Consider the following 16,741-nt stretch of genomic DNA (forward strand, 5'->3'; position numbering starts at 1 on the left):
GCAGTTCCTACTATCTCAGATGAAAATATCCACTTTATTTTTCCAGATTTGTTTCTTCAATTTATGAATGAACCAGAATATGCACAATTTTCAGATGGCGCAGCTTAGTGCATTCATAAATAATAAAGTAACTTGCACTTGTAAAACAGCATTTATCCTTGAAATATTAGCTGTTTCCTTTTCCCATAGTTGCTGTCTGATCCTTTAAACATTTCCGACATTTTCTGTTTATCTTCCAGTTTCAAGCATCTGCTGTCTTTTTTGTACTTGTTCCCTTGTCCAGCCCATTAGAGTATTCAGTTGAGGCAAAATGATTTCCTGTATTCAGATTGCTAACTGGACATTTTAAGGGGGAGAGGAAGTGTGTCCCTAAAATGAAGGAGAATCTAAAATAGTGAGAGAGGGGACAGGGAGAGTAGCAAACAGGAGTTGGAAGGAGAAAAACAATAGGGTGTTAACCTGGAAGTGAGATTAGAATGTGAGTTTATAAGGGAGAAAAATACAAGTGCAGGGGGAGGAAACAGTGTGAGAGAAATGGTTTGTTTGAACAAGAAAAGAGAGACTGAACCAAAAACTGAGTATAGGATGCCTGAAAAGGGAAATGGAAGGAAAACCAGAATAGGAGAATAAATTAACCCACCAGTGGAGCTGATATTAACTTTCATCACTGGTGGAAAAACAGCTGTTAAAGTCTACTTTGCGTCTCACCCATTTTTTTCCCTTTAAATGTCAATGATGCAGAAAATCAAAATCAAAAGTGGGCTGCTGATTAGAAATAAAAATGTAATGTTACCCACAAAACTGAACAAGATAGATCAGGGTGAACCAAAAATGAGAGGGAGAGAGGAAAGAATGAAGTAAAAAGGACAATCAATCGAAGATAAAGAGGAAGAAAGGTAATAGAAACAAACAGCAGAAAAGAATGAAAGGATAAGAAAGTAGGAGGAGTGGCAAGACATAGGGCATGTAGTGCACCTCTACCAGTCCCTGTATTCTTTGGAATTCACGAGGTTGAGATGCCATTTAACTAGTTGGAAAAGGTTTTGAAGCATATTTAATATTTTTGATTCTATTTACTGCTAGTGTTATGGAGATGAGTTGCAATGCAGCCAGGTCTTTTAAAGTACTGGTATGAACATAAAAGTATCCGTAAAATGGTCAACTGCATATTTGCAAATGGCCTGGTAATGTAATTTACTGGCCACCGATGTCTTGAAGCCAGAATGAAACTGCATATGCTCAACTGATGCCACCATATTGCACACATAATGTGACGCTGGCTGCACGTGCAGGGACAACCCAATTGATATCAATGTTCAGGGAACAGGAACAAAGCCTGGGAGTAAAAACAATGGACTTGAAGTAATGTGCCATTAAGCCAGGCAGCTTTTCATAATGGACAAGGGAGAGAGAGCAGCTCCAAGGTGAATTTGGATTTGAGCAAACACTGATAACACCGAGGGCTTTTACCCCCACTGTGCTGAACACCACTTGAGGGCTGACTCCAGGGACTAAACTTCCAGTTGAAAGGCAGTTGCATCTGTCATTTGGCAGTGACAAAGCACTGCCAAGTGGAGTCTCTGTGCCTGGGCACTCTTTGCACCAGCTGGAGGTGGCATTCCTAAGAAACACAGCCTAAAGAATAAAACAGGCTATTGATTTAAGCTTCAAAATGACATGATCAATCCTGAAGAGATAGTAGGAACTGCAGATGCTGGAAAATCTGAGATAACAAGGTGTAGAGCTGGATGAACACAGCAGGCCAAGCAGCATCATAGGAGCAGGAAGGCTGACGTTCATTTCTGATGAAGGGTCTAGGCCCAAAACATCAGCCTTCCTGTTCCTATGATCAATCCTGAATATGGTCAACAACAACGATCAGCTGGGAACACTGGCCAGAGAATTTCATCCAACCATTTGTAAATGTGCCTGATGTGGGAGCTGTATGAAACATTCTACTTTTATTGAGGTCAGCCATCATTCCAAGGAAAAAGATGTTCAACTGAGGTGGAAGGAATATTCACAACGTCCTGTGTCGCCCTGCCTCAGTGTCACATCCACAGACTTTACAGCTATCACAGTGTTTTAATAATAGTTCATGACAGCTGCAACCTTTGCTGAGGCTGCAACATGGACCTGACAGCAGTCTTAACTGCACTGAAAACAAAATATGACCTTCTCATTTGTGCAGACTGTACCATAGAAAAGGCTATGGAATAGTTTAGAATGATGTACAGTTTGAGGAGCAGTCTTTTCCCCATGTTAGCATCAAGTTTAAAATGTTAATACACTTTAAACCTCTCTGATCCCTGCGCGGACTGTTTAAGGCCAGTGCTATTTGTGATACATTCTGTCCTCCAAAGCTCTATAAATTACCCTTAATTATTAACTGTGTATTGGCCTGGTGTAGCTGTGGTCCAACTTCCACATGGTGCAATACAAACTCACTTAAGAAATTTTTTACAATCCTGTTGCAAGCCACATGACAGATTAGAGAACTGTAATGGTTCAATATGGCTTATCTGGCATCAAAAGTTCTTTGGACGTCTTTTTACATAGGATAGCATACAGCTGGGAAGTTTGAACTTCTGATAGCAGAATAGTGCTGCCTGAATCCTTTGGAGAGTGCCTCTGACACTGATTTGTAATGTTGGAGATTTTTGATCTTATGCTCACCTAGATATTTACGTCATTCTCCTTGTGCTGTTAATCTCAGGAATAGGTAAATAAGGAGCTATCAGGAATATCAGGAATAAGAAGACCATGGAAAAAATCCTCTTTTTACAATGGTCAAACCCTCTGTCTGCAAACCCCCCTTTTTTATGACTATTTGCTCACTCACCAGCCCCTCAGCCCCTAACAATGCTCAGTCTCCACATCATGACACTACTCAGTATCCCCTGTGCTTGATGATGCTCGCCTCCTGTATCCCTGAGCACTCATCTCCCACCACACCTTCCCAACAATGCTCACCTCCTCATGCTTCCAACAATGCTATCATCCCCATACACTCAACTATGCTCAACCCCCTTCCTAAAATATCCCCCTCCAAGTGACCACTAGAAGTGTATCATGAAGTGTAATATGTCCATTTCATCATCTATTGTCAGAAACAATAACAGCCAAATACTTTAGTGAGATTTTAATAATCCCAGAATTCATGAACACTTTCACCACTGCAGGAGTAACACTGACATGGACCTAAAACACACTCTCACTTGTTCAAAAGTAAGTTTTTGGAGGCTATGCAGTTAGTGACTTTTGGGAATTGTTTGGGATTTTGTATTTTTTTCAAACTTGTTTGGTCATGCAGATAGCTGGTGTTCAAGTGCATTCTGTAATCAGACACTTCAGTCTGTGCCTGTAAGTATGTGTTTGTTCGTAGAATTACTGCTCCCCCTGTGCATTGCATGCAGGATACCTTACCCATAGTTGGCTATTCATTAATCATTTGTTTCACATATTAACTATACCTTCAAAATAGCTTTCTGAGAAATGATTTACGATTTCCAGTGTATCTGAGCATACAATAGCTCTCGGGGTCCAATTTATCACTTATAAATGAAATGATAGGCCTAGAGATGTTTGAAATGCATATAAATATGATGTCAGAGCTATTCCACAGTTCGGAGGGTTAATTCTCTAGATAAGTCAAAGTTAATTTGTCTGTTTTGGAAGACCTGGGATGTTCATCTGGAAAGGAAACACCACAGAATAATTCCAGTACCATTGTTACAATCACCATAGATACCACTGACTTTTAAAAGAAATTTGAACTTCCAGTTGATACTTGAAAGTATGACACAATGAGACTTCATTCTTTAAGGCTTTTGCTGTAACAACCAGACTAAAAGCATTATTGTATAAATTCTATTATTGTAGGTATTATTTTAGTTTAAAATACAGAACAGAACTTTCCCCTTCTAATTCTAACATAACTGAAAAACCTACTTAACAGGTGTATTTTACACTATACCTTTGGTTGCTTTTTAATTTTCCCAGGCCAGTCCAAAGTGATTCTTAACTCCAGAGGGTTTACTTCTGTTCCTTTCTGTCCCAACCTGGTAACTTTTAACACCAGAACTGCCTTTCATGTTGAGGGTTATTCCAGATAATACTCCCTCTAGTGCAAGCAAGATGAATCTTCCAACCTCATTTCAACTTCTCAAATTTAATTTTTAATGTGAGTGCAAGCACTGATGCACACTGCTGTGTCGTGAACAATAGGGACTTGATCAGAGATGTTAGCGCGCATCTCTGGCTCAGGTGAGACTTGAACTCAAGTCTCCTAGTCCAGAGGTAAAGACACAACCACTGTGCTGCCATGCTAAATTGCCCCAGGTGTTCAGGGATGTGTAGATGAGGTGTGTTATAGGGGGATGGGTCTGGGTGGGATGCTTTGAGGGTCACTGTGGACTTGTTGGGCTGAAGGGCCTGTCCCCACACTGTAGGGATTCTATGAAGACGATTCATCTATATGTGAACATTTTTAAACCATCTTTTCAGAAAAACAACTCTGGCCTCCCTTTAAATTTTAGCAGTTTTGCCAGCATGGCCTATTGTTGGTCAGTAGTCAAGAATAGGTCTCATGACCCCTTTCATTTTATTCTAAATTAATGATGCAGTTTTGAAACAGAACAATCTTATCAACATCATTCTTAAGTGCAAGAGACTCGTTCAGCAAACGTCTGTCTGGATAGACTCTGAATTTATTCTGGATGAAAAACTGTGATATGGAGATGCTGGTGTTGGATTGGGGTGTATAAGCCAGAAGTCAGATGACACCAGGTTATAGTCCAACAGGTTTATTTGAAATCTTTCGGAGTGTTGCACCTCTGTCAGGTGAAGCCCTGAAGGTGACTTCACCAGACGAAGGGGCAATGCTGTGAAAGCTTGTGATTTCAAATAAACCTGTTGGACTATAACCTGGTGTCGGATGAAAAACTATGATCAAAGCTGACTGATCTTTACATTTGTCATTAAAAAATCTATTTTTCTTTATTCTTCCATGAGATATTGGCCTCGCTAGCTGGGCCATCATTTATTGCCCACTCCTAATGTTCCCTACACTGAGTGGCTTGCTAGGACATTTCAGAGGGAAGTTAAGTGTCAATCACATTGCTGTGAGTCTGGAGTCACATGTGAGTCAGACCAGGTAAGGGGAACAGTTATCTTTCCCTAAAGGACATTAGTAAAGTTGATGGGTTTTTACAGCAATCAGTATGGTCACTATTAGAATAGCTTTTAATACCAGTTTTTTCATTGATTCAAATCTCATTGTGGGATTTGAACCCATTCCACCAAATATTAGCCTGGAATACTAGGCCAGGGATGATACGTGATGCCGCTGCATCCCAGTCTATCTTTCTGGATGTTTGCAGTGTATCTTTCTATTTTCATAGCTTAAAATGCAACAACTTTTTTAAAAAAGTGCTCTAACTATAGCAAACATGTAATATAGTACATCTACCTGCTGTACTGAAGAGGCCACCAAGTGAATAATAGAAATGCCAATGTTTAAGTATCAGTTACAAGACTTGTGTGGTTGGTAACATATCTTGGATATAGGAATAAGGTCAAACACAGAACAAATACAAGTGGAACATTTTGTCCAATGACAAGAGGACAAAATCAAAAAAGGTGCATCCCAAGTAATAGATCAAATGTGCTTGGGATACACAATGAGGTGAACTCTCCCACAAGACATTTTAGCTATTGAAATCCTGATGGGTTAGAAGGATATTGGATAATTGAGATGCATATAATGGCAATTTGACTGTATAAACAAAACGTCAGCGTTTAACTGCCCTCCAAATCCTACGATAGCAGAAGGTTCTTTAAAAACATAGTCTGCTGATGAACAACTTTTGACATTGTAGTGATTGAAATGAGGCCAGCCAGCTGGACCTCATAGAATGAGCTCCCTGATTGGACCAGATTAACAGCCCCAATCAGGGACTCCTGGCTGACATAAAGGTTGAGTGCCAGAGATACTGGCACTCTGCCTCATACAGAGTCAGGCACCAGTACTATAGTCAAGAACTGTTCATGAGTAAATAAAGGGTGATTTGTTGATGGAATACTGGCCTCTGTGGAGCAATGTGAGCAAGTAGTAATTTTCTCCTCTTACATTTATCAGGAAAGCTGTGGAAAACCTGCACAACCAAAATGAGGCTGACATCTACCAGAAATATGAAGAGAGACAACTGGAAACCGAGCATGTGCAAGCCATCTTGCATAATAAGATTCAGCTTCTGCAGGAGGTGAGTGAAGACATGGAACAGCTGTGGCCTTAATCTGTGCTTCCCTTCATTTAACTCCTCATCATCTGAAGTAATTTTTTTGTAATACCACAGCGTAGATATGGAAGGCCCTTTAGCCTGTATTCACAACCATTATGAAACCTTTAATCTTCATAATCCACCTGTACTTCAAAGAAGCCTCAATTATTTTTAAAGAATGATGTGCACTTTTACTGTAGAGTCCTTAAAGCACTAAGCAGAGCAACCAAATGGGAAGGATACAGGCTTAATTCTCTGCTCTCAGATACTTACTTCTTAACTTGAACCATGCCAAGTGGTAATGCACTGTGCAGAGTCTGTGAGGTCTTCTCACACAGCAAGTGATGTTGTCTTAACAGACAGCCAAGAGCCATCAAAGCAGAGATGTTGGAGCAGTCTTGAGTACCGACGGCTCTAAGAGTAAAGAAAAAATACATGAGATGAATTACTTGGTATCAGTCCTCATTAAAGTAGCCTGGATTTTTAAAGTGGCAGGAAGGCAAGACAGAATCTGGGCAGACTATTCCTGACATGTATGGTATAACTAATAAATTATCACATAAAAATATCTCCAACTTGTCTTTGTGTCACGCCTGTTAGTGTTGTAAATTGTTCTAAGTCACTTTGGTGGAGTATAATCGACAAAGTTGATACTGAGACAAAGAAGGAGACATTAGGACAAGTGACCAGTGACTTGGTGAAAGAGGTTATGAGGGAGATCTTCAAATAGGAGAAAGAGGCAGGGAGGATTAGGGAAGGAGTTCCAGCTTTTAGAGCCTAGATGGATGAAAAGAAGGCAATAATGCAACGAATGAACTGGTGGGAGCGGGTGACAATAGCCTGGAATTGGAGAAACAGAGCACTTTGGAAGGTTGTATAATAAGTTGAGCTTTTAGAGATAAGAAAGTATGAGATCAAAGAGGAGTTTGAACATGAGAATAAGAATTGTAAATCCAAGGTTTTTTGGGGGCCAGTAGCCCATGTAGGTTAGAAACTGTAGAAACAATGGGTAAATGGGACTGGATGTAAGTTAGAACACAGGCAACAGAGTTTTGGATTCGCTCACATTTATAGGTGATAGGTCATAGATCAGCCAAAAAAAGCACTGGAACCAATGAGTTTGGATGAATCAAAAGTACTAATGAGAGCTGTGGCAGAAGCAGAGACCTGATATTACAGACCTGCAAACAGCAGCTATTCCTGCTTTGAGAGAATCTTTCAGCTCACTCTCCCAGGTTAGATTTTGCTTGGACTAGTGATGGTACATGTTCAGAAGTGCTGGCTGGGCTGAGTTCATTTTTTGGCAGATTGAAAAAAGTGTTAGCAACATTGTAATAAATTGTTGAGAAACAATATTCCTGTCACTTCTAGTAGATTGAATCACAGTGTTTCATGGTGCAGTTTACTAATTGATACAGTAAAATCAGAGTTAAAGTTTCAGGTCGAGTGACCCATCAATATGTCTTTTAGTGAGACAGAAAACAGGATACAGAATTTCATCAGATGATTTAAGAGTAACAAACATTTGTAATTTTAAAATAAAACTTTAAAAAATTAAATTCAATACTAATTGCGTTGGTACAAACAGGAAGCCAAGCTGGCCAAGAAAGAAGTGGAGAAGATGACTGCTGTTGCAGAGGCTGAGAAACTCCAATCCCTTGAGTTGGAGGAGAAACTAAACAATTGTAATCAGGAAAACCAAGAGAAGCTAAAATTATGGGAAACTAATGAAAAAGCTTTAACAGAAAAAAACAGGTAAAGTGCAAGAAACCTATGTTAATATAATGCTTTGGAAATAAAAGCTCTGGGCCCACTTATATGTAGATATTTGATGAAAGGGTATGTTGCAGGAATTTGAATCACTGTTGATTTCTAATTGATATGGGGATCTGAATACATCTAAAATTATTCAGAATTTCAAATTGAGCTATTCATTTGTTTTGTGACTTGAATGTTACGAGACAGAATTACCATGACTGATGAAAGGCGGATTCAAGTGGTATTCAAAAAGTTCTATTCTACACGTGCTGATAAAACTTGAGGATTCCACAACATTATTCAGAGTGTTATTTTATCGCAATGGCCATTATTTATTTCTCAACAATTAAATTCCTAACAACACATGTGGTTCAACTCATCAAGCCACCAGGAGACTTGGGTACAAGTTACAATCATTTATTTATTTATACACAAGGAGAGACAATCTTAAACATTCTAAGACTGAACTCTGGCAAAACCCACAAGTTTTCAACTCTCATAAACCTTAAGTCCATAAGACCATAAGAAAAAGAAACAGGAGTAGGCAGTTCAGTCTCTCAAACCAACTCTGCTATTCAATAGAATCATGACTGATCCGAAACATCCACTCCTTTCTCCATTACCTTTTGATTCTTCTCCTGATCATGAATCTGTCTTGGCCTTAAATAGACAAAAGGACTCTGCCCCTACTGCTTTCTGTGTAAGGAGTTCTAAAGACACTCAACCTTCTACGAGAAATCTTCCTCTTAGTCTTAAATTGTCTTCCCTTAAGTCTGACACCATGGTTCTAGACTCTCCCATAAGGAAAACATCCTATTAGCATTTACCCTGCCAAATCTCTTAAAAAATCCTATACGTTTCAATGAAATCACTTCTCATTCTTCTAAACCCCAATATGTTTAATCTTCGCTCATAAGTAATCCCTCCATACTTGGAATCATTCTAGTGAGACTTTGCCGAACTTCCTCCCAATGAAATAATATCTTTTCTTACATCAGGGGACTAAAACTGTTCACAGTACTTCAGATGTGGTCATTTTTCAATTTCTAATCTGTTTAGTTTATTACCATGTGTTAACCAGATGTCACTTATTTCCCACTGCACATATCAGGCATAGTCTGTGTTCACTCAACCCCTCTCCTTACTTTGCTATTTGTCCAGTCTAGACTGAATCCTTGTTTGCATCACTTGTTCCCTGACAAGTTACCTGTAATTTCTTTTGATGCCTGTGTAGAACTTTGGTAGTTTGAGTGGTAAACCATTGAGTGGAAGTCATATAGCAAATTTTCTGTAGTGGATTATTAATAAAAATGTATGTACCGCATCAATTTACAGATACAAGCATTGTCCCTACTAAAATAAATAAAGTTGTTTTCTTGGTTCAGATGTCTGGGGACCTGTTTAGAGATGGCACTACACAGTATGATAAGCAGCAAAAATACGACCCTAGTAATTTCTTCACACCCTTTTGGCACCTGTCTTTATTTGCTGACCAATGATTATGATTGTGTACAGTATCCAGGTTTATATTTTGTCCAAATGAAATGTACATCTTAATTTGTATCAAGTTGTTCAAGTGATCCATAATTCATCTGTTTCTGAATTTAAAGTTGATAGAGGTTTTAAGGCTAAATCCGCACACAGAGTAAGCACTGATTGCCTGAAAAATTGCACAAACATCCAGAAAAATGGATAATTCTTGAAACTGGTCATCTTTGCAGCATGCTCCATCAGATCAGCCATGAATGGAGCCCATCTTGACCTTTTTGACAAAATTTGAAATTGTAGTATCATTCACATATCTTTGTGGCTGCACTTTCTTCATTGTTTGATAAAAGAGTGGAGTATTTTGATATCAGTTACATAACACTGTGTCTTCCATATTCATAATCAGTTACCTTGATGATTGCCGCCTGATCATATGCATACCACTCCAGTAATTCCTCTTCTGAAAATCTGCTTTCCAGGTGGTCACAAAGCAGTTGACTAAAATTGAAGGATTGCAACACTGTCAGCATCACTATCTAGAGCAGCCAGAACCATTTCCCTCCATTAAAGGCATTCACCTAGATACTAAGTCTTCAGTTTATTAATCTTCACCTTTGCAAATTGCATAGCTTCAATTGTTGCCGGACAGCTTCTCTGAAAGAATTTGTACAATGATGCCATTTCACCTAGAATATCATTCAGAACTGTCAATGCAATGCAATACTGTGACTTTGTGAGCATTTTCATGCAATATTTATTTACTGTATCCTTGCACTTATTCACTTGTTATGTGAAATAGTTTTTGATCAAAAAATTATAGTTAACATGAGTGCACTTGACAGTCACCTCGCTTCATTCAGAAGTTGAAATGTCACTGCGTCACACTCTGTGACTTCAGCAAATTCTTTAAATTGCCTTTATATCACAGATGACATGCTGAACATTATATACATTGTTCTTAGAAGCATTTTGATATCATACATAATCAAATAAAAACAGAAAGAAGTGCAGATGCTGTAAATCAGGAACAAAAACAAAGTTGCTGGGAAAGCCCAGCAGGTCTGGCAGCATCTGTCAAGGGAAAAAGCAGAGTTAACGTTTTAGGTCCAGTGACCCTTCCTCAGAGTTCAGAGGAAGGGTCACCGGATCCGAAACGTTAACTCTGTTTTATCCTTCACAGACGCTGCCAGACCAGCTGGGCTTTCCCAGCAACTTTGTTTTTGTTCATACATAATCAAGACCTGCTTCCAAGCATTATCTATTCCAAGATTTTCTCTCTGATCAACACAATGATGTGTCAATAAATGTTTGACTTCACGTCACAACATGGCTGCACCTCCATCTTTCTTTCCAAGCATAACAGCAACTCCATCCGATGTAAATGCCACCATCTTCTGTAAATCAAAGTCACTGTTAACATAAAACTGTTTGCTTGCTGCCACATTGGAGACACTGTAGCAAGCAGACAGTTTCAAAATTCCTGCTAAGGCAGTCTTGTAAACAAGTTCAGATTCTGATTGAAAATTCGACATACGAAAAGACAAGTTTGTGGAATTCATCCAGGAACTTTATCTGTATGATGTTAATGCACCCTTCAAATTTAAACACATTATTCTTGCTGCAACAACTCACAGTAGACCATAAGATATAGGAGCAGAATTAGTCCACTCAGCCCATTGAGTCTGCTCTGCCATTTGAACATGGCTGATATGTTTCTCCAATTCATTCTCCTACCTTTTCCCTGTAACCTTTGATCCCTTTACTAATGAAGAACCTACCAATCTTTGTCTTAAATACACTCAATGACTTGGCCTCCACAGCCCACTGCAGCAATGAGTTCCACAGATTAACCACACTCTGGCTGAAGAAACTCTTCATCATTTCAGTTCTAAAGGGTTGTCCCTTTACTCTGAGACTGTGCCCTCGGGTTCTATTCTCCCCTATTAGTGGAAACATCTTTTCCAACTCCACTCTATCTAGGCCTCTCAATATTTTGTAAGTTTCAATGAGATTCCCCCCTCATCCTTCTAAACTCCATCGAGTACAGACCCAGAGTCATCAACCGCTCCTCATATGTCAAGCCCCTCATCCCTGGGATCATTCTTGTACACCTCCTCTGGACCCCCTCTAATGCTTCCTTTGATACAGGGCCCAAAATTGCTCACAATATTCCAAATGCAGTCTGACCGGAGCTTATACATCCTTAGCAGTACATCCCTGCTCTTGTTTTCTAGCCCTCTTGAAATGAATGGTAACATTACATTTGCCTTCCTAACTACCAATTAACTGCATATTAACCTTAAGAGAATACTGAATTGCTGTATTCTTCACCATATGATCATGAACGTCTTGCAAGGGAACTATTCACCTTCATTGCAAGTACAACATTGTTCATTAGAATTTTCACCATATCAGGATTGGCTTTTTGTACTGTGTGTATACTAACCTCATCTCTCAATCTTTTGGTGTTTTGGTAAGCATTTGTAAAATTCCATCTTTGCTGTGATTTCATTAAACTGGTAGCAGAATCTATGGAAATTTTTAGATCAATGCCACTTTAGGTAGTTCCAATTTACTATTGTAGCACTTTTTTTCCAGTGCTAATCTCACCTTCAGCATTTGCTTTAGAACAAATAATGCTTAGGACGTTGTTTGTTTCAAGATATGTGAAAATCTTACTGATTCACACCTTCCATTAATGTATTGAAGATGGCATTTTGGTTTTGACCATCTTGGAAAGCTGTTCGTTTTGTACATAGAATTTCTTTTCTAAAGAGCTTGAAAATTCCTTTGTTTTTCTTTTATCTTAAGAAACCTAAGCTTAAAAATATGAAACTAAGACGTATCTTGCTACTTGTGTTGTGTCTTTCTGGAATGCCTGTCTACTTCACAAACCTTGTGTTGCCTGAACCTCGTCTTTGCAGACTGTAAGCTCCCTGCTCCTAGGTCTTTCAAGTTGTGGTCTAGCCTCTTTCCCCACCCCCATTTAACCTCCTGCCGCTTCCCTGTACTGGACTTGCATTCAGTCAGAAGCTGGAGCGCTGATGCTATGGAAGCTGTTGCATGAGCACTAAGTATCAACTAATGGTTCATAAGGCCGGGGCTTTGTGGCTGTGGGGTAGGCAGAACGTCATGGGGTGTGCGTGGGTTTTTTTTCCCCAGTACACGCATGCAGTTTGCAGGCAAAGTTGCTCCATAACCTGACTCTTCACCATCTTTCACTTAGTTTACTAAAATCACTTCCAATTGAATCTATATTTAATCTTTCAGGTTTCGCTCTTTCACACGCAACCAGTGTATTCATGCATTGCCAGTTCTGGGAAGTTGGTGCTATTTTATAAAGATACAGTGTTAATTTGCTTATGCAAAAGCAATTGCTGCACTATAAAGATAAATATTTTATGTACTTCTAGGTATTCTACTATTTTTGTTTTATGCAATTGCTTTCCAGTAATTTAAATAATGGATATAATGGTCTATAAAAAGTGTTCCAGAATTTGTACTTATTTTTGACTTTATTTGCAGCTGTAATTTTGATCTCTAAAAATTTTCAAAGCAGAGCTGCTTTTCTTTTCTGAGTATATCTTGAACAAGTAATACTGATGATCTTTTGCAGCATAGTTGAGTTTGCATTGAAACATCAACTGCTCCTTTTTTTGTTTAGCAATATTGAATTACTATAATGCTGCCATGATCCTTCTAATGGCATAACATCTCAGTGGTGCTACACATTAGATCAACTGGATTTTTCATAAGATTGCAGTGCGACAATGCTAATGCTGCTAATGGGTGCTTTACAGTGATCTTTCTCTCACAATGATATTGCTTAAAAAGTGATTTACAGTTTGAGCTTGTTGGGTCTTTTAAAGGCAGTCCAACATAACAGACGTGGGTGCAGTAGTCTACCACTAAGTTAATGGTATCATCTTACAGTCTGTTTTTAATGTACAATATTACGATTATGTGGTCATAGTTTTTCATTTAGGGTTTTCAAACTAATGTAAATATCTTTTGTACCCTTGCAGAATAATAGATCAGCTGACCCAAGCACTAAGAACCAAAGATGTTCAGTTAGGTCAATTGAACAAGGAAAATCAGAATGTGGAGGAAAACCATGTTGATGGTCTAGAATATCGTGTAGAAGAGCTCTCCGATACATTGCGACAGAAAGAAAGTGAAGTTGAAGTAAGTGCTTGTTTAAAACTGTAAGCCCGGACATCAATTTGATTAACTGCCATTCACTTGATTTTAATTATGCTCTCATGATGTCAGCCCACGGAAATCACTATAATACACTTCATTGTTTAATATTCCTGGTCCTAAATTTTGTGCAGTAGGAGCAAATGTGGGAAATTCAGACATGGAGGTCTATGCATCCGCCTCACAGTTCTCTTCATTTACTGCCCATTAATTTTAATGGACCGATAACCTTTCAAACAATAATTTTAGCTCACTGACCTCTGTACCTAAATTCTTTATGTAAAAGAATGTTTTACCAGCTATGAATAGGACATGCTATGAATGGGATTGTTTTACTGACTGAGGGAAATGATAATAGAAATATTGTGGACAGAAAGAATCTATTAATCTTCACAATTTTGTATATATCAATTAAATCTCTGCTGAGCCAGATTTGTTTTCTCCGCACCAATCACAGCCTATCAGTCTTTCTTCATAGTTAAAATTTTCCATTCCAGGTAACATCCTCATATATCTCCTCTGCACCTTCGATGGTGCAATCGCATCCTTGTAATGCAGTGACCAGAATGGTACACTCTGTGTGTACTTCACTTGTGGCCTAACTAGAGTTTCATATGATTCTACCATAGTCTCCCTGTTCTTATATCTGCGTCTTAGCTAAGAAAAGAAAGTATCTCATGTGCCTCCTTAACCAACTCATTTACCTGTCCTGATACCTACATATATTTTGTGGACTGGCACTCCATGGCCCCCTGCTCCTTTACACTTCTCAGTATCGTACCTATTATTGCTTATTCCCTTGTCTTGTTTGCCCTCCTCTAAGGTATTCTCTCACTATTCTCTGGTTTAAACACTATTTGTCACTTTTCTGCCCCAAAGAATAGTGCATTGAGATTTTACTGTAGTCTACAGCTTCCTTCCTCACTATCAACCACATTGGCAATTTTTGTCTCAGCTGATCACTTCTTTTTCTGATTTATATAAACGATTTAAATATAAAGAATTCAATACGCAGCCCTCCAGGACCCCCCTGGAAACGATCGTTCAGTCACAAAGACACTCTTCTATAAACTTTGTTTCCTGCTACTGAACCAAACTTCGATACAACTTTCCATTTCCCATTCAAGCCATGGGCTCTTACTTTTTTCTAACCAGACTGTCAGCTGGGACATTGTCAAAGTCCTTGCTAACCTCCACATAGACAATATCAAACGTATTTCCCTCAGTAATGCTGAAGGTTACTCCTTAAATAATACAATCAAGTTGCTCAAGCTGGTTACCTTCAAAAATGCTAGTTCCCTGAATATTTCCTCCTATTATGTTTATACCCTACAATGTTTCATATTCTTCTTTAATTAGAACAATTGCATCTTACCCCTCTGTAGTTGCAAAGTATTCATTTACAGGCATTCCTCTGCACATGTTGCCTTTTTTACCTCTTTAGATCCCTGCTCTTTTAATACATTTTGTGGAACATCTTTGGGATTTTTCCTTGATTTTCCACTTACGAATATTTTTGTGCCCAATCTTGCTCCCTTAACCTTCTTTCAATTTTATCTTTGGATTTTCTATATTCCTCTAAGCTTTCTATAGAACTGTGTTGAATCGTCGGTATCTGACATAAACAGTCCTTTTATGCCAAACTTATCCTATTGTCTGTGCAATTAGACATCCAGAGGTCAGGTGCAAGATTCGGGAGTCCCACATTTTTCTTTCTGCTGACATATTTTTTCTGACCTGTGTAGTATGGGTCTTTGAATTTGGAACCCCGAAAATGTACTGTTTTCATTTCAGAACGCTTCTGATGGGAGAAACAGTATTAGGTAGTATGTAATAAGTATTAAGTAGTCCACTGAAAGTTAAAGCTTGTACGAGTTTGAGGCTCAAATTATGTCACTGTGCTCTTGGCCAAATGCAAAGTGATGTCTTTCTGGTGAACTGCCCTGAGCTGCTGAGTAATTGCACATGGTGCCTCACAGTAAACAATTAGTTATTTTCTGTGTTGCTAGGATTTGCAAGATGAACTGGGCAGAGAAAAGTTGCGGACCCAACAGGAAATGCAAGTAGGTGTGAATTACTTTATATCCAATACTGGATATCAATGTGAGTTTGTGAGTTGTTTCTGTTCACTTTACCAGTTTCACTGTATTCACATCTCCACATAATATGAACTCTGGGATTGTTGTGTTGCTGATTAATGCTGCATTTCAGACATCACTTTAAATAAAAGTACTGTCTGCTTGTTGAGGTGAATTTGGAAGACCCTGTGCCAAAAGCCAATTAACCAGAGACAATTGTCTTATGTTTACCCACATAACAATACTGAGTGACTTCAGAATAATAAAAGCGTAGAGTTTTCACAGCACAGAAAATACCCCTTGGGCCTGTCAGAGTCAATACAATGTGGAGCTGGAGGAACACAGCAGGTCAGGCAGCGTCAGAGGAGCAGGAGAGTCGACGTTTCAGGCCTGGAACCTTCATCAGGACTGGCTACCAGCCCAGCTGCCTGACCTGCTGTGTTCCTCCAGGTCCACACAGCATTGACTCTGACTCCAGCATCTGCAGTTCTTGTTAGTTCCTGGGACAATCAAGTCTGTGCCAGTCATCAAACATCCTTCTATTCTAATCTCTTTTTTCAGCCTTATATGCTATGGTGTTTCAAGTGCACAACTAAATAGTTCTTCCTCTACCAACCTTTCAGGCAGTGAATTCCGGATGCTCACAACCCTCTGGGTGGAAAAAAAAAGTTACACCTCAAACCCCCTGCTCCTTGACTTAAAAACTGTGACCCTGGTTATTGACATGTCTACTAAGGGGAAATGTTTCTATCTACCTTGTCTGTGTCTCTCAGAAGTTTGTACACCTCATTCAGATTCCCCCTCCCCCCTCCAAAAGAAGCCTTCTCCACTCTAAGGAAAAAAACCTCAGCCTATTTAGAGATAGTAGGAACTGCAGATGCTGGAGAATCTGAGACAACAAGGTGCAGAGCTGGATGAACACAGCAGGCCAAGCAG

At 39.1% G+C, this 16,741-nt stretch overlaps 1 protein-coding gene across 3 annotated transcripts in view; it reads left to right on the forward strand.

Moving 5' to 3' along the window:
- The window catches only part of LOC109915585 (phosphodiesterase 4D interacting protein), a 288,714-nt gene that overhangs the window by 205,516 nt on the left and 66,457 nt on the right, over positions 1-16,741 (forward strand). For all 3 annotated transcript variants that reach the window (XM_048601955.1, XM_048601956.1, XM_048601957.1), the window contains 4 exons: positions 6,140-6,263; positions 7,870-8,036; positions 13,553-13,712; positions 15,737-15,790. In XM_048601955.1, the coding sequence (XP_048457912.1) occupies positions 6,140-6,263; positions 7,870-8,036; positions 13,553-13,712; positions 15,737-15,790 (505 nt within the window). The remainder of the gene's footprint in view (positions 1-6,139; positions 6,264-7,869; positions 8,037-13,552; positions 13,713-15,736; positions 15,791-16,741) is intronic.

This window comes from Rhincodon typus, chromosome 10 (genome assembly GCF_021869965.1).
Source record: "Rhincodon typus isolate 14 chromosome 10, sRhiTyp1.1, whole genome shotgun sequence".
Classification (NCBI taxonomy): Eukaryota; Metazoa; Chordata; class Chondrichthyes; order Orectolobiformes; family Rhincodontidae; genus Rhincodon; species Rhincodon typus.